Here is a 19,551-nt window from a genome sequence, read left to right on the forward strand (position 1 = left end):
CAAAATCAAGACCAAACATGAGACAAGTTGTGAGTATTTTAGAAGGGAACAATGAGGAGGAGAAGAATCAGAGAATGAGAATGCGGATACTTGTTTGCTTCTAAAGTTGAAATCTGGGGATATTTTTTCTGAGTATTCTAATTATTTTAGCTATTCAACACACCCAACATTTGAAGATATTCGCCAGTCTAATACTTCTTCAATGTCTCTTACTTGGTCTAAATCTGTAGTTGAGTGTAGATGAATCTTTTCCCATCAACGCAATTATGGAGATGATGTGTTTAGGTGATGAATTTTTTGATCATTTTATCACATTATATGATTGATGTAAATAATGTATCAGAGCATAAATGAATTGATGAACATATGATTGTGATCTAGTAATTCTTTTTAAACTCCTTGATTATATTATTGAGGACATTTTCATAGAAGAAATCCAGCTGTCAATTTTTTTCATATTACATGATGAGGAATGAAAGCCTTTCTTTGGTTAACGTAAAGAAGAAATAAGCCATGTTTTATTTATTTATTTATTTATTTATTTATTTTTACGATGTTTAAGATGCTGTTAGGTAAAAATTTTTGCTTAGTCTGCACTAATAACTAAAGAAAAGAAAGATACACATACATACCAGAAAAGAAAACGTGAATATTCACATTCATTCAACTTAGATTTGTAAAAACTACTCATATATAAACTTAGACAAGTATTATATCAATTTCTAGTTTTTCTATGGTTTCATTGTACTTTGTTTTCTCTTGAATGACAATACGTAAATTAATTATTTTTTTTTTAAAAAAGTCCTTATTATCTACTCCATGTCAAATGGTTTAAATATCAGAAGGCCACATTCCATAATATTGAATGACTACAGTGACATGTTAAAAGTAAGCAAAAATGATTTATCTTTAAGTTCTAAAGTAGTTGTAATCAATGGGGGGAAATGTCTAAATCACCAAAATTATACTCTTTTTATCCAAATTTTGCTGCTAAAATAGTTGTATGTTGATTTTAGAATTGTTTTCAATAGTAATTCAGTGTGCGGGAAAATAAAGGAAATAGATGGTTCTGTTAATAATAACAAATGCTGATTCTCTTGTTTGTAGGTACCCAAGGGATGGGAAGCTCTTTGTTAATGTTGTTTCGGTAGAAAGTGGTAAAGCTATTGCAAAGTCAAGCAAGGTGCTGGTGCAAAATGGGAGTTGTCAGTGGTCAGATAAACACATTGAAATTATAAACACATAATAAAGTCATAAAAAAGTTAATTACAATTAAAGACTTTTTGGCATTATCCATTGAAGCTGTACTCTCTCATTTTTTACAATGAAGCAAAGCTACAGATTTGTACTTGATTGATTCTCCTATACATATCTCTAAATGTATTTACACAGCATGACTCAAAACCACGACGAAACAAAGCCTCCTTCTAAGCAATGGGTTTGTCAAAAAGCTTAACATCCATGTTCACATTCTAATACTTTTTCCTCCTATTTGCTATATAAACAGTTCATGAGCCAAGCTCTGATCGAAAAAGAGAGAAAATCGTGGATTTCTCTATTGCTATGTGCCAATTGACAAAGCGAGCTTGTATCGACTTGACAAAAAAAGGAGACCGAAAAAGACAGCATTATCATCTTCCCTGCAAGATCATATCCAACTTGAAAACAAGACCAACATAAAATATACTAGAAGCAAAGCAAAAAGTCATCTAAAAGCAGTTTCTCAAAGGAATAAATAAATGGAATTATTAAAATTTTTCTTTTCATCACAAAGACATGTTTTATCTGTGATAATAAGACTCCAGGAACAAAAAAATTATGAGGGGCATCCAGCAGTTATTGGCAAGTGGTGGCTACTGGAAAGAAATAGATAGAAGCTACAAACCCAAATTACCTAAAGTGGATGGGACCTTGGAAATTTGGCATCTCAAGTATTGCTCTATGTTAAAATGTCTATAGTGGACAAATGAAGATGGCACCAATTTACTCAGACCATGCTTACATCAGTACTGTCATAAGCTTACATCTTAGGATTATGCTTTATCTATCAGAACACGTTGTTCATTGGAACCTATATAAATTTTGAAATACCATCCTTCTTTTCCAGAACAAAAATAAAGCATACTCAAAGTTGTTAGCTATTTTCATTTTTTTTAGTAGATAACATTTTCTCGGTGAAGGTTCTTTACTTGTAGAAAACAACAAATTAAATGCACACAAATTGAGGATTCACCCAAAATTCAAGAATTATGCAAAAAGAAATCCTATAGGTGTTGACAAAACAAAACAAAATCAATGTGCTAATGAATTGTAAGTTGAACAAGCATCAAAATATAGCCAAAAGTGCCTCATCCAAGAACAGTGTGCCTAACATTTTCGCAATTTAATCTTTATAGTAGATACAACACATAAATAAAATGCAAAACATTACATAGGCATTCAATCAAGCATGTGGTGTGCAATGCAGAAATTCAGCATAATCAAGCAATTTTCAGTGGAATTAAATCCATAATAGCCATAATCCAACACTTGCAACTTAACAAAGATCTACTAAACTAATCCTAACCTATCTTAACCGCTTAAATCCACTAACAACATGCAAATTCTAACTAACTAACTAATTAAAGAAAATAGACTAGAAAGCAGAGCAAAGAGAGAACCTGAGGTGATGACTAGGGTTCTTGAAGCAGAGAAACGGGAAAAGAATGCAGTGATGACTAGGAGCGTGACCCTTTGACCGAGCCCCTGTCTCGACAGGGCAAGCGCCGGCGCCTCCTGGAAGAGAGTGTCCTCACTGCCACTGAGGAAGGCGTGTATCAGCCCAAGAGCAAAGAGACTAGGGCTGCCTATGAGGCATGCTGAGTGTCATTCAACAACATCTTGGCCAGCAGCCTCTCAGCATTGTTAGCGGCGCGACTGATGAGATTCTTGCAGTGCTCAAGAATGATGCTGTTAAGAATCGGATAAGAAGAAGGAAATTGTGAAGCTTTGAATCCTATTCCTAATCAAGTGTTTGAGAGGCTGTATTTGAAATAGTGTTAAACAAAATATAAGTCAACTATTTAGGTTCTGAAAAAGATTGGGTTTTTGGCGTGGTAACCTAGCTAGCTAGATGTGATACGAAGGAGAAGACACTCCAAATTGAAATTTTCGGAAATTAAAAGGCGATTTTGACTAAATTTTAATTTTTGGCGCAAAGTAAATGAGCTGCTTTAAAATAATTATATATAACAAATTTTAAAGTAAAATTTTATCTAAAAGATAGATATTAAAAAATTATATTTAATATTAATTTTATAATATTTAAATTAATTATGTTTTTAAATTTTTGTTATATAATAATCTTAAAAGATAAATATTTAATAAAATCAACATTTGAAATTAAATATTTCTTTTATATTAATAGATAAGATGGATAAAATAAAATAATTGTCTCGAATTATTTAAAGAAGAGCCACAAATCTAAAAAGTTACGTTGAATATTTATTTTTTTTAATATTTAATATACCTTAATTTACGAAAAAATATAATTTTTTTAATTTACGTGATTTTTTATTAATTTTTACCATAAATATGATTAAATCTAACAAAAAATGAAAGGATAAATTCGACGCAAAAAATACAGTTCTTCAAAATGACAAAAAATAACGTTCTTCAGCTAGTTTTGTTTGGTGTATGAGAGGCAAATAGACAGAAGGACTAAATTGTCCTCCGTTTATTAAAGTCAGGTACTTTTTTGTATTTAAATTTTGTTAGAGATGTATTTGTCAAAAATTTAATAAGTCAGGGACCTATCTGTCTTTTTTCCTTTGATTCTTTAGACTAAAAACAAATAATTAGGTATAATTGTGGTATAACTAGTATAATTTAGTGAAGTGCAACTAGTATTAAATTAGAACAGGTTTTCTGGAGATTAAACTAATATAATCCTAATATTAGAATTTAGTTATTTAAATAATACTTATGATATTGAATTCTAGACCTTAGATATTTATACATTAGCATTGTGTTTGTAATTACAAACAGTAAAAATACCCTGACCAGACTGAATGTACAAAAATCACTCAAATTCAGACCATCTTCTTGACTACGATAGGAAACTAACAATTGTAATATGTTTATAGAAAAAAATAAATAAAAAAAGAAGCTAAGGATATATTTGTGTACTTACACAAAAATATTACTAGTTATAAAAAATAAGGATAAAAAATTCAAGGTATAATAAATAGTTATAATAATATATTATTTTACATAATATTAATAGTATATTGTAAAGATAATTTCATTTAAGTAAAAAGGTTTTTGGAAGAAAAAGAAATATTAATAGTATATTAATACTTACAAAAAAAATTGTTACACCAACTATTAATCTAAGTAGCAGAAAAAAATTAATATTTTTAATTTATTATTTTTTTTACTTAATGTTATTTGTTAGCCTACTTATGATACAATATTATAGTGTTAAATAAATTTAGATAATATTTTTTTATCAAGACCAAGTCTAAAATAAAATATTAATGATTTCAAGTAAAATTTTATCAAAAAGATAGATATTTAAAAAATTATATTTAATATTAATTTTACAATATTTAAATTAAATTATGTTTTTAAATCTTCGTTATATAATAAATTTAAAAGATAAATATTTAATAAAATCAACATTTGAAATTAAATATTTTTTTATATTAAAATACAAGATGGATAAAATAAAATAATTGTCTTGAATTATATAAAGAAGAGCCACAGACTTCTAAGTTACGTTCAATATAGTTACGTTCAATATTTGTTTTTTTTAATATTTAATATACTTTAATCTTACGAGAAAGAATATAATTTTGTTATTTTATGTGATTTTTTATTAATTTTGACCATAAATATGATTAAATCTAATAAAAAATACAAAAGGATAAATTCGAAACAAAAAATAACGTTCTTCAAAATAACAAAAAATATAAGTGTTATCTAGCGTATATGTATTCTATCGAATTTTGTTTGGTTTTATTTAAGGTTATGATCTTTGGGATGGATTCTGAACTGTAATTTGAACTCATTTATTAATGTGAACTTAAAAAAATGCCCATAAATATGATTAAATCTAACAAAAAAATGAAAGGATAAATTGAAAACAAAAAAATAACATTCTTCAAAATAACAAAAAATATGAGTGTTATCTAGCGTATATGTATAATCGTAAGCTCCAATGATTTTATTATACGAAAATTTGCAAAGTTGCTAACTTTTCTATAGAGATGTTTTCGGTAAAAAAATTTTAACTAACTATCATAAAATAATTGCAATAATATTTATATTAATAGAAAAAAAATATTCATTAATAATACAATTATTTGAATTTATAATTTAAAAACAAATAATTTATCAAATTATCGTATAATTTAAAAAAGGTATAACAGTAATAAATGAGAATATTTACTTTTTTCTAATATTATAATCATATACTCCAAGAATAATGCTAAGACAAATTTTTATTTTTTAATCATTTACTAAAAAATAAAAAGGATTAAATTTTCATACATTTTCTATTTATAAGAATAAACAATTTGAAAAATATAGTTTGAATTTAAATTTAAATTTGAATATCAAATAAAAAAATTAAATATCTTAATTATTTGTTACAATATCTTAACAGAAAATTGGATTTAATTTGAAATTAGATATCTTTTCGCATTTATTAGGATATCCTTATTTCCAAAAAAAAGATTTTTCGTTATCTTTGTTAGTTATCTCTATAAATAACAGTGTTTATCGTGATCTTTTAAATCCAACACTTTTTAGTAGTTTTTTTAGTCTAATAAAAATACTGAAATTTATTTGGCTTAAGCAGCTCTCACTGGATACCTTTGTAACTTATAAGGAAGAATCAGACATGGACTTATCCGTCTTGGATGAGAAGGTAATCCATTTTTTGGGCTACAATACTCGAATATGCGTTACTTTCTTGGCATACTCTATTTAACATGTCTTTAATTATCTTTTGTGATGTTTATAGTTGCTGTATTGTAACCTTAGTATACAAGTAACGCGTCTTATTGTATGGCATCTTGTAGCTTGGAAAGGGTGTTGCCGAGGCATTGTCGACGATGATTCGCGAAGCTGTTGTGCAAGGGATAACAGCAGTTCTCCCAGAAATTGTGAAAACGGTTGGTTCTTCACCAAAAAGTGGGAGTGACGGTGCAAAGCTTTCAATTACTACTCCAATTGTTAAATCGCCGTCGGATACTTTGAAACGCAGAAAGCTTTCAAATACTCCTGTTACTCCACTGTCAGACCCTTTGAAAGAAATACTTGATGCCAATCCCTCAATGTATTTGGGTGACGAACCAGTCACAAAGAAGAGTACTTGGAGGTGCAAGGGAAAAAAGCGTGGATTACCGGTCAACGCAGTTAAGGTTTTATCTTTTTATTTTTAAATAACAACCATTAAATACCATTTAGGGGTGAAAAACTTTTTAGTATTCTCACATATTGCTATATTAATGTTAAGTCATTAAATACAATCTCTTCCTCAACTTATCTCCTTTTCATTAGACATGATGTCTAGCTTCATTGTTGAGTATTTTAGGCTCGTGAGTACCGATTTTTTCTTTGGTCATCAAATTGTGCCCATTAGTGACATTAGAAGGTTGATTAGAACCCTAGTTAATATTAGGGAGCTAAATTTTATTTGCTGATATTTATAATAATTTTATTGATGTCGTGTCATTTGAGATGATATTATTGACAAATAAGTAACAACGTCTAAAATAATTATCATATTTTTTGGAGTTGCAGAAAGAATTGCAATTTGCGGAAAAGCATCCTCCGGGGTCTCCATGGATTTACTACGACAACCACGATCCAAATATGGACGGGGATGATATGCCACGTGTGAGTACTTACCTATTTGAAAACCGTTAGTCTATGAAAAATTTTTCATTTATAATACGCAAAAAAATATTTGGCCGATTTTGTGTGTACACTTTGAGTATATAGACATAGTCAAACTTTTTAAAACATACGAAAGATTAAACAAATGACATGTAAAGACGGTTAGTAATCATAGTTGGTAATAAAAAAAGATTGAACTTATAAATTATTTATATTATTTTATAATTGTATTTTTTTTTTTTTACTTTTTGTTGATCAACATAAATGAGTACTAAACTTTTTTTTGTTGCTATTTTTTTTAGTGTTTGGACCTTTTATTTCGGCCAACTAAAGAGATGAAATTTTTTAATAAAGAATTGGCCATTGCTGCTTACATATTTGGAAACAATATGGATCCAGAGTAAGTAAAATTAACTTATTTTTAATTAATATTTAATTTGTCATATAATTTTTTTATAATCTACCATACCACTATAGTATAATATTCTAATTTTATGAATTTAGGGAAGTGCTTGTTCCAAACGATCATTGTAGTGGCACACGCAAAACTCTTCTGACTATAATGCCCGGCAAGCCAATAATTGGTGATGTAAGAATTAGTTTTGTAACATTTATTTATTTATTATCCTTGTAAAAATATTAAATTTGAATTGGTGCAGAATAACTCTGATTTTTTGTACTCCATAGGTCCTTACCTTAGTTTGTTCGATGCTCACCAAAGGATATTTTGGGCCAAAAGGATACAAATATGCTAACCAATGGTTTCTGCCACCGACATTTTCTGTAAGTCCTTGGCATATCGAAATTTAGTCGTCAAATTTAATATATCTTCCCAGGTAGACTAGAAATTAACATAATAAGATTCCTAACTTAGTTTAATATTCATGGCAGCAAATTGTGTTAAGCCCGAAACAGAACTGTGTTCGCACAATGAAATACATCAAGGATAACTTCATGGGAGACCTTGCCACTTTACATCAAGTTCGTTAATTTTATTGAACTTTCAATTAATTCATATAATAATATTTCATGACTGTTTTTAGTTAAGGTTATTTCCGGATGTTGTTGTAGATTTTTGTGCCAATTCACCTCAATAGCCATTGGTTTCTCATAGTGGTTGATTTACTTAACGAGGTCGTGAAATATCTGGACTCTTTCAAAAAGGGCACATTGGTGACAGAGCGTATGAGTGCTATTAACACTTTGTTAAATTACCTAGAGGAATTTTTGTCCGAAAAGAATTTTGGTGAAACACCTTCCTTTAGAAACATTCAATTTTCAAAGTATAAAGTCAGAGAACCAGATGTCCCGCAACAATCTGCCGAATCGTACGTTTAAATTTACCATTTATCAAAGTAAAAATTCAATTTTCTGGCGGTTTGTTATTTTGTTATTTTTCTTTTGTTAATATGTGCATTGAATTGTGGCAAAGGAATAATTGTGGTATTTGGGTCGCTCAATGGATGCAACTCACTCGCTATTGGAGCCTCGGTAATAAGACATGGGTAAGAAAAATAACATTATTAATGAAGTTATGTTTGTTCCATTTTGTAATATCATTGTTATTGTCTGTTAGGTTATTTCTGATTACACAAGGATGCGTCTAGCTGTGGATTTGGTGAATGACGAAAATAATTCAAAGCGGGATATCATAGAGAAGCTTGCTGTCATTGACTGGAATAAAAAGATACAGCAGTCTGTCATGCAAACTTAAGACGTTAAAAACTTTTTTATTAGAAATTATGGATTGAATTAGGCTATTTTATTTTTCTTTAAAATACAAGCTAACTTTATATCTTGCATCTTATTTCTTTGACTTTTTAAATATATGGATTTTTTATTATTTATAATGATTTATATATTGCACTTAGAATTTTTTTTATTCTTGTTGTTATCTTGAAAAATTTGGTGCGTGAGATGATATTTATAGTGTATAATCTACGATTCATGGAATAGTTCACTTTGGTATGTTAGTGACATTTACCTGAACACAGAGCAACCAAAGTGTATACATCTCATTATTGGCAGATTCATTGATAAAAGTAGAATAATATATATCAAAATAATGTGGTATAACTTGGCTAATATAAAGTGATATTTTAGATAAAAAATAATAAAATACACACACAAAAAAACATTGGTTAACGTCAAAGAAGTAGCTGCGATATGGTTTGAACTCAACCCCACTGCTTGAGTTTCCTACTCAACCCCACGAGTTTCCTACTGAGATCAATGCTCAATATAATGCTCAATATATCTATCAGGCAGAGTCATGGCTCGTTACTGCACCAACACAAACATGCCGATTGGTACTGAATATATATATATATATATATATATATATATATATAATTAAGTAAGAAATTTTTGTTGAAATTTTCTTGTACTCAGCCCATAGAAAAGCCCATTGACAATATGAACCATGTGTATAGTTACCATAATACCCTAAAATTGATGCCAAACTAACCTACACTGACCCTGTATTTCGCAGTATTCACTTCATTGTCGTCATCGTCAACTCGCATATATTAATATAAGAAACAATCTTTATTTTTGCCGTTTCTCTTCCAGCCACATTTTAGGGTTAGGGTTTCTTCTGCATCTGCTTCAATGGTAACTCTTCTAGCCATATATCAATTTTTTTGGTCTGCTACTTATATTGAGGCAAAGTTCATTGAGACATTACTTATCAATTTTGATTTCCTTAGACCTTTATAATTCTTCAACATATCAATACTGTAAGACTTTTTGTTTGTTTAATGAGAGTTTTTTACATCCAAATTTTTGCTCTGAAGTATGGTAAAGCTGTGTTGATTTATCTGCTTTGATCTTACACATGCATAGTAGTTTCTCCCGCAGGCCTCGCTTTTCCACTGTGTTGATCAGTCTTTCTTAAGTGTCTAAGTGATTACTGATTGATTCAATGCGGATTCATATAATGTAAATTCTCTAATGTTGAATGTGGCTAATCTATAATTAGATTTTGTAGTAATATGTCTTTGCATATTTGTGTAATTGAATTATTTCAGGTGGAGCTATGTGTCTCGGAGTTTTATTTGCTGCTAATATTTTTCCTCTGCGCTAGTTACTTTGCTTGACTTGTTTTTTCTCTAGTTAAAGCAGCCAACATAGGTTTTAATATAAGAAATGAGAACCTGGTTGTAACAAGCTCAGGCCACTAGGCATAGAAAGTTAGAAACTTAAGTCCAAATGCACAGCAACCAAGTTAATATATGAAATCCAATCGTATTACCTAGAGAAGAAAGGAAAGCGATAAATGAGTTTAGGCTTTTGGGTGTTCTTGGTAAATGGTATATAAACTTGGCTCCTTTTGGAGTTTACATAGTAAACTAAGATTTTAGCCCCAAAGAATAAACTATTGTATGTAATATTACCATGTAAATGTAGTTTACTTTTTTTAAAAAAGAATTTATAATTTTTTAATTACAATATTGAATATAGGGCATTCAAGAGTCTGGAACCAAAAGATTTTGTCGAATTGACTCAGATTGGTTGGGTGAAGTTATGTTTTATAATAGTGTTATATTTTTATATTATATAATGTTATTTTTATTTTAAAATAATTTATTTTGATATAAATGTTATATAATATTTATTAAATTTTAATCTTTAATAGTAACATTTTAATGATGTTATATAAAACTTATAAAATTATAACTTTAAAATTGGCCTTATAAAGTATTAGAATTATTTGAACTAACTAAATCCTGTTCAGTACGGGCCATAAAAACCCCTAATTAAGATCACCCCTAATTAAGATTAACGGTTAAAAATGACTAAAAGTATATTTGAAAATTTTTCAATTAAACAGGTCACCTATTATAAAAATAATAATTATAGAGAATTAGAGATAATTGTATTTAGCTGAGTGACCGATAGAAGGAAGAGAATAACTAACTATGTTGCTATATCTTGTGTAAGTGCTTTATACCTGTCATCGGTCACCAGACAGCAGCTTGCTATATCTCCATGTACAATTGTGTCTCCGGACCTCATGCAAAATTATACTATTCACTTTGGTGATATGAATTCCCCAAATCTATGCTTTTCTTCATGCACTTTCTTGAATACATCATCTAGTTCTGGAAATGCTTGCACCAGGAGCAGCTCAAGGAGGTCAAAAGCGTGCTGCTTCAAGCACACAGATGACTGCACAAAATAATGTGTCATGCACCCAAATCATCAAAATATTGCACAGATTCTTGCACAGGGAAAAGTCTAACAATTAGCGCGTAGACACATCACACCGGATGATCAACAGGTGAACACAATTAAGCTTCTTTGAACAACGTTAACATATTAGACAGACATTACCTGAAGGAAAAAATAATGTTGCAATTTATTAGCTGACATAAGAGGTTTAATTTGTGGTTCAGAATTTGATTTCACTACTAGTTTTACCTGCAGTGGTATAGCATAGACTATTCTAGTCGTAGATTTTGCAACTGTACAAGAGACCCTTTTGAATTTTAGCATGAATAAGAATCAATAAGATTTTACTTATATAAATAAAAAACTATTGAAACTTTCTGCACATTTCAGCCGAGTGTAACAATGACAAGTTATGATAAATATCTAAAAATTTAAATATTAAAAATTTATCAACCTCAAAGCAAAGTCTAATTGAAATCCAAGAATTTAACTAACATCTTAAACCATACTCTCATGAGTATATACAAGTACATGCTACTGCATCCCATTGAACTTCGAATAATGTCCTTGTTGTACAACCTGTTCTCCACATCACAAATAAATTTGAGAGAATTAAAAATGACTTCAGCGAATTATAATGTGATTTCAAATAGTTTAAGACTTAATAAAAACACTAAGTTTCTCTCGATGCAATTATTCATCTCTTTAAATTTATACCTGTAATAGCCACTGATGACTTCCATACGGTGGGATGGGATTCTCATGGCCATTAATCAATCCTGAATCACCTAGCCCAGACTCTTGCTGCACAGGTACATTTACTTCTGTATTTGGCACTGCTAATGTCTCTTGAAAAGCCATAGGGTCCTTGGGAAGCTTCTATGAAAAATTAATACATGGAGTCAAAAATTCTATCAAGTATAACTACAACATAGAGGTCACCAGTTTATTTTAAATCAAATAACAACTAATGCAATATTGTATCTCACTGACCTCCTTGGTACCAAAGCTAGCTTGCGCGCCATTACCAGTCTTATCCCCCAAATTGTCATCGTCATTCCTCACAGGACATTTATTCTTTACATGACCAGCACTGTTGCATTTAGTGCACCTCCGTTTACCCCTCTCCTTTTTCCCCTTGGGTGCTCCTTTTGTCTTGACCACCGAAGGGTCACCAACAAAGTTTGGCGTGGTAGAATCTGTTGTTTATCTTTTCAAGTCAGATTTTTGTTCTAGTGTTTGGGTCCAACGATATACTTCATTCATAGTGTCATGGAAAGAAGGACCATCTTGAGCTCCTAAGAATACCATCCACGTAGCTGCCACTGACAATGCGCCATAGCGCATCAAAAATTCTCTTTCTCTGTCTTGCGTAGTGCCTCCAGCAGAACTTTCATCCAGATACTTCTTGGCATCCTTCGACCATCTTCTCAAAAGAAGACTATCTGGCAACTTCTGTAAACCTACCCTTTTCATTGCACAAAACATGTGCCTGCAAGGAATGCCTTCACTACTCCACCGACTACATTCACACTCCATATGCTCAGTATTGCGATCGTAAAGTACGTTATAAGTATGTTGTCTCCTGTCACACTCCTTAACTTTTAACACAACAGTGGTTGATATGTTTTCCTCATTTATTACATCTAATGCGACTACTCCTTGAATCTCCTTTTTTACATCTCCAAGAATCTCCCTAGTGTAAAAATTGGCAGCAGAAAGCTCCAACGCTTCTAGCCCAGTAGTTAGAACGGGCTCCCCATACAGCGTCTTAAATTGAGAAACTAATTCATTGTTTCTATAGTCCCTAAGAGCATGTTCAAGATTTTGGACCAACTCTAGAAGACTTTGGCGAATGCCAATAAACCTCTTAATGAAGTTGTTTATCGCCTCACACCTTGATGTTGTTCTAAATCCAGCACAGAATTTATCCCTCAAGTAAGCGCTTGCCCAACTTTTCCTCTTCTCATATTCACTCAGAACCCATTCATTTTCCTCCAACCCATATTTTTTTATCATATTCTCCCAATATTCTTCAAATTCTTCCGGATGCCATGGAGCATACAAACATCTTCTGAAGTCGTTGGAAAAATTTTTGTTTTTTATGTTTGCCGTTACATTCTTCTGAATGTGCCAACCACATAATCGGTGAGTTGCATCTGGGAAGATTTCTCGAATTGCTGCCTTCATTGCTTCATCACCGTCTGTGACCACAACACTAGGAGACTTGTTCAGCATGACTTCTAGAAAGTTTTGCAACAACCACGTATATGTTGCAGTCCGTTCGTCCTCTACCAAGGAAAAACCAAATATACATGTTTGGCGATGATGGTTACAACCTGAGAAGATTACCAAGGGCCTTCTGTACTTATTCTTCCGGTAGGTTGTATCGAATGCAAGCACATCTCCAAAGCACTGATAATCGGACCTACAAATGCCATCTGCCCAAAATAAATTTGCCAGCCGACCTTCATCAGTAGCACTGTACCTTGTCATGGCCATCGGGTCGACATCTGCTTTCCCAAGTAGATAGCTAATCGTCGCATTGGAATCCCCACCAATGAGCATTGCACGACGAGCTCTTTGAAAGTGATTATCTAGGTCCTTCTTTGTGAACCCGACATTGGCATAACCACCGGCTTGGCCTACCATTAGTCCCATTATTTTAGAGGTTGGAAGACCATGATCATGCATGGTATTCGCCTGAGCTTTTTGTGGCTCAGTCAACCCTCGGTGGTTTGGAATTAGGTGTACCAAGCATTGTGGGACAAGATCGTGGTTGTGCTTCTCAACTAATTTTTTAACCCTCCAAGTCGAAGTTTTAGTGTCAAGATACACCGCAAGCATGGCTTCACAACCAGTGCGAGTCAGCGCTCTATGCTCCCGCTTCCTACTCAAACTAGATATGTATTTCTCGGCTCTCTTTCCTTCCTTGCTGCAAAAAAACCTCCTTCTGCGCTGTGTTCCATCTTTTCCACGTGCTGTATCACCCTTGCGAACTCCAAACCCGAGACACCTCGCATAACGTACATACAAGTTATAAGCTGCATCTGATGTTTCAAAAGTCTGGTTTATAATATCATCGGCCGTCACAGTCACACACTTACTACTGCTGCCACCACAATCACAAGTGCAGTTAACATTTTCTTCCACACTAGTCATCATGGGATCTTCGACGTTGTCTTGTGAACTGAGTGGTTCCGAGTCAACATCCATTGCACTCTAATGATATAGTAATAAGTAATAACTCGTAACTATAGCTAGATATATATGAGCAAGTAGAAGAGCAAGGCATGGTATAAATAAAAGTTAAGACTTAGGAGTTAGGAGGAGACATCACGAAGATTGGGTTACTATGTTGTATCAAATAATGTACACGTAGAAAGAGACAAGCAATTGAAGAGGTTTCTCTCTTACTTTAATTTCTAATTCACAATAAAAAAAATGGGTAAGTAAGAAGCGTGATACAGTTGGATACAGGCCATGAAAAAATATAGTAATGCATGCCTAATATATGCTATATGTATCACAATCATCGTAAAGTGATCATCAACATTATAATACATATCAATGTCTTGATGATATTATTAGTTATTACATTATGTTTCAGAATGTGTGGTCCAATTAAGCAAGCTGTCATTGATAACTACATTTTATGAAATAAGAGAGACACCGTGCACTATTTTTAAATTTAATTTAGATCTATTACTTCCTATAATAACTTTACCTAAAGTTCATCAGCCAAATAATTAATAACTCAATATATATTACTAATTAATGAGTTCGGCAAGTGAGAGACCAAAGGATAAGGTATCTCGTGGACCACATAATGCTATATAATGATTCTGACTTCTGAACCACATGTCTCAAGAGCCTTATCCACAAACCGCAACCTTGCTCTAAATGCATGTTCACTGTTTCGATAGAGCAAAAATGATGGCACTAATAATAGGAACCACAGTCTTTATCAACAAAAACAAGATAGAGGCGCGTGCAGGGTCAGGTCATGATCATATCCTGTGCTTCATTTTCTGTCTCTTATAGTTAATTCTTCTTCAATGGCCGCTTGTCATGTGAGTCCTGTGATTTTTAGAACCATGGATATAATGAAGCTTCAAATATTGGCTCCGCCTGAGAATCTTTCAAGGATGAACACTATGAGAATTGGTGACAGACCTCTCTGGTTTAGACCCTTCACCATAGTTAAAGTTGGGGAAATAAACTTTGGCTCAGGCTTGGTTAAGGATGACACACTTGCTGAGAAGAAAAGGGAGCTTTACCAGGCAGTGGAAGGTATCCCATTTCAACAATATTGAATCTATTTTTTCTTTTTCTTTTTCATTATAAGCTTTTAGCATTGTTTAACAATGCAATGCAGAAAGGGTATGTGATATGTTTGAAATCAAATGCAATAAAAAATATGTTTCAAGGAATCAACAGGGGGATTTTTGGACTCCCATCTGCCAAGAAATTTGAAATTGAGAGTTTGGTGCAGCAGCTAGAATCTCAGAATCAACTCCAGAGCCAACTCTAGAACTAGACAAGGTAACTTTAACTCTGCCTAAATTATCTGATATCTGATTGTGATTGCAATTTATGATCTATCCCTATCAATAATTTCTATTACATGGAAGGTGGCTGGGTGCTGGAGGCTTGTTTATAGCACAATCATAATTCTGGGATCAAAGAGAACCAAGATAGGCCTCAGAGACTTTATCTCATTGGATGAGTTTTTGTCAAACCATTGACATAGCCAAGGTACAAACTACAGAATTTTGAGTAGAGAGATTGTATATAACTTTGACATTAGAAGATGCAAACTGTGTTTCCAGTATTTCATCTTTGTAACTTTTATCTACTGAGTTTGAGCATTGGGCATTTGATTCTAAAATGGAGAGCAAAGCGGTTAACGTGGTCGAGTTCAGTGCAAAGGAGTTGAGTTTGTTGTCAGGACAACTTAATATTGAGGCTTCTTTCAAGATTGCTTCAACAACAGTTAAAGCTCTACCTTCTTGTTTGATCAATCTTAATTTATTTCTCTGTAATCTATAACTATTGCTGCTGAGTAACTACCTAATTGGATAATACTTGAAATTCACATAGGGTTGACATTAACTTTGAAAGCTCCACCATTACTCTTGATCAGGTAATGCTATTAGATACTGCATTTTTTCTCTAGCCTAATTAATCGGATTTGAATATTTGTCTGATTTTTCCAAGTTCACGCTTGTTTTTCTCTGTCTTTTATTCTATCATTATTCTATCAGTGATGAAAATTCTTCTTGTTTCTTATTTCAATCTTTCTCATAGATATGTTGGTGACACCATGAGGATTGGAAGGGACAACAAGGGATTATATCTTTGTGCTGGAAAAAATTGAAGATAGAAGTCGTAATCCTCAAGGTTAAGTAGTATTTTATTTACGATAAATGTTGGGGTGACAATTTTTAAAAACTCATACTTTGACTCATCACTACATCATCATAAGATAGAGTGTGGAACTTGCTTTGATGGTGGATTCACTCTTCATCCATCCTTTAGTGAATGAATAAGGAGTTAAAGATGAGTTTAAAAAGGTTATGTCGTCTTAACATAACTCGATAGGTTTGAGTTAGACATGTATATTTTTATTAATCCATTTTTAAGTATTTTATCCCCTTTTTTTTTCCTTGATAAAAATTAGGGGTGAAAATTTGTGATATGTTGATTATAACTACTGTTGCATTGCGAGTAGTAGTACTCACTAATGGTAAAGTAATTTTACCAAATGCTTTTTTTTGTAGCTTATGCATATTAAAAGTTACTTTTATTTTGATTTACCAAACATAGCTAATACAAATCTTGAAAAGTTAAAGTTTTATCAAATCGGGCCAAAACTGACTCATCTAGACATCTACTGGACAAGACTTAGTTGTTATAGTTTATTCATAGATTTTCTTTTTCCTGTGTTATTTTTTTCCCTATATTTGAAGGCTTTTGAGTGTGGTTTATTATGATCTTTGCTTCATGCTTTGTTTAGTTATTTACTTTTTTATGCTTCAACTGCGTTTTGAATAAGTGGTCCCTGAGTAAAATCTTTTGGACAGCCTTGTACTCCCTACAAAGTTAAAATTTGGAGTCCACACTGCGGAACATTCCCTAACTTATACAGAGGTTTCGTGCAGGAAGAGGCGAAACACCAAGAACCAAAGGACAAGGTGGCAGCGATGGCGATGGTGAGGAGGCAAAGGATTTTGGAATGCGAAAAAGAAAACATGGAGAAGAAGCCCTTCATGGACATACAAACTGAGACCAAGAGATTCAGGCAAACAACACTTGATTTGATTTTTCATTTTTAGCATTCAGCAACAATCGTTACAAATCAGTAACAAGTAATCCCTAATCACACTAAACCTAAAATCAATAAATCTAAACAAAAATTTCAGTAATGATTTGATTTCTATTTTTAACAGCAGCAAGAAAATTTCAACAAAAGCTTCAGGAATTAAAAAAAGAGCAACAACACAAAATCAATTATTTGATTTTCCATTAACCCAGTCACAGTTTCACATTCAAAAATCAACAACGTCACATTCAAAAATCAACAACAGGGCATAAAAGGAAGAGAAGAACCAAAGTGAAGGCAGTGCCACTAACCTTCGACAACGACATGGACGGCGCCCGGCGAGACGACAGCGAGTGGCAACACAGCGGCGAGCTGCTCCAAGTTTGAGAGAATCCAAAGAGGACGGGGACAGGGGGAAGGAGGACGCCGAACTAGGAGAGAGGAAGCAAAGGCGCCGACAGCACGGACGGCGGCGGCACCGCGGCAGAACAGTTGCAGGGAGAACTTAGGGTTTTGGTAGGGTGAGTTTGGAAGGTGCTTCAGGTGATAGTGATATATGTATGATTCACGTATTGGGGAAATGGGTGGGTGTTAGGGAAAATGGGCGGCTGTTAGGGGGAAGGGGTAGGTTTGGAAAGTGGATCAGATCTTTTTACAAGTTGGTTTTTGATTGAACCGGTTAGACCGGTCGGTCTGACCAGATTTTAAATATTGAAATTGGTTTTATTTTGGTTAATTAAAAAATTAAAAAAAACCAATTCACCCAATAATATGACGCCACGTAGGTGTCTTTATAAAAAGGAGCATTCCCCTTTTTGTTATTGTAATATTAGTTTTTTTAACTAATTTTTTAAATTTTATTTTTTAGTACAAAATATATAAATATATAATAAATTTATTTTTACTTACATAAATAATAACTAATTTAATTTAGTTTAAGAAAAAATTAAATTTTTCGCGAAAATATGATGAAAGTGGATGAATAAGGGATAAAGATTTATATATGAAAATATAGAAGAGTTGTATTCTCGTAATTTTTTTTATCATATAACACTTGATAATTTATGAGAATGAGTTTTTTATTACACAAAAATAATATACAAAGATTTAATATAAGAACTAGAAAAATAAAAACTTGTAAATTTGATGTGTTTTGAATTTTTTTTTAAAAAACTCTTTATTGATGGTTTTAAATTAAATAACAGTAAAATATTATTTATCCAATTTATTCTGAGATCTCTTTAAAATATTATTTATTTAATTAGTAAAAACACATTAAAAAAACACATATCTCGTTAATGAATAATATTTTATACTTTATTATGTATGATAATATCCACATTAACAATCGTTTTATAACAAAATCAATCTATTTTTTAATTTTAAATCGTACGCCGTTTGACACTCACATTCATTCAATCAAATTAAAAGGGTTTCCTGAAAAAATAAAAATCAAAATAATAAGTAATAATAGTAGCATAGCAATATAGTTGTGTTGTGTAGTGAGAATCAAATCCCATAAAAGTGAGAGATGCGATATTGAGACGAGATGAAATGAGTGATCGAAATGTCCACTTATTGTGAAGTGTGATGCAAAAGTCCAATCGTATCCGTCTAACAGAAAATTATTAGAAGAGAAAGGACGGGTGTGATTGCCAGCTGTGTGAACCTGCATGGAACCCACTTTCCATTTCTTGTCCCGACAATAGCCTCGGGGCTCCCCCTTTACGAAACCCACGCCACGTCATCCCTCATGCACATTCACAAACAAAATACTCCTCTCGTAAATATATTAAAAAATGAAACAAACACTTTGGGAAAAGTCTAGAAAAACAAAAACGAGTCCAAAAAAATATTTTCATAGAATTGCGATTGCCTTTAATCTCATGATAAAAACATGTGATGCTGTGCATTTATTTTTTTTATTTTTTAAATAGCAATTAAAAAATAGCTGCTACATATATGTAGTCACATTTTAGTCTGTCAAGTTTGTCCAATTCTAATTTTTAAAAACGGTAATTTCTGAATAAGAAATCAAAGTATCTAATTCTCCTATATTAAATTTTGTTACATATTTATCTTTTTTATGTAAATTATGGAACTTTTTTAGATTTTATTTGATTAATTATTTAAATTAGCTTTTGGAAATTTTAAAATTAAAAACTTTA

At 32.0% G+C, this 19,551-nt stretch overlaps 1 protein-coding gene, 1 long non-coding RNA gene and 1 pseudogene across 3 annotated transcripts; 2 read left to right on the plus strand and 1 right to left on the minus strand.

The window, feature by feature from the left end:
• The first annotated feature begins 9,271 nt into the window (after positions 1-9,271).
• LOC140173457 (uncharacterized) lies at positions 9,272-11,312 on the plus strand. The gene is made up of 2 exons (XR_011862335.1): positions 9,272-9,498; positions 11,008-11,312. It is a non-coding gene; the product is annotated as an uncharacterized lncRNA (long non-coding RNA).
• Positions 10,702-18,023, minus strand: LOC112696645 (protein FAR1-RELATED SEQUENCE 5-like). 2 transcript variants are annotated; one of them, XM_025749472.3, is made up of 5 exons: positions 17,695-18,023; positions 12,052-14,280; positions 11,776-11,937; positions 11,554-11,637; positions 10,702-11,220 (listed from the first exon to the last, which is right to left on the minus strand). In XM_025749472.3, exons 1-2 carry the CDS (start codon positions 17,707-17,709, stop codon positions 12,265-12,267), a joined length of 2,031 nt encoding a protein of 676 aa, XP_025605257.1. In that variant the 5' UTR covers positions 17,710-18,023; the 3' UTR covers positions 10,702-11,220; positions 11,554-11,637; positions 11,776-11,937; positions 12,052-12,264. The 2 variants fall into 2 exon arrangements, with proteins under 2 accessions (XP_025605257.1, XP_025605260.1); XM_025749475.3 differs by lacking the exon at positions 10,702-11,220 and having other exon boundaries at positions 11,374-11,637.
• LOC112696646 (fibrillin protein 5 homolog) lies at positions 14,930-18,183 on the plus strand (annotated as a pseudogene).
• The last annotated feature ends 1,368 nt before the right edge of the window (positions 18,184-19,551 follow it).

The sequence above is a fragment of the Arachis hypogaea genome, chromosome 6, assembly GCF_003086295.3.
Source record: "Arachis hypogaea cultivar Tifrunner chromosome 6, arahy.Tifrunner.gnm2.J5K5, whole genome shotgun sequence".
In the NCBI taxonomy this organism is placed as follows: domain Eukaryota; kingdom Viridiplantae; phylum Streptophyta; class Magnoliopsida; order Fabales; family Fabaceae; genus Arachis; species Arachis hypogaea.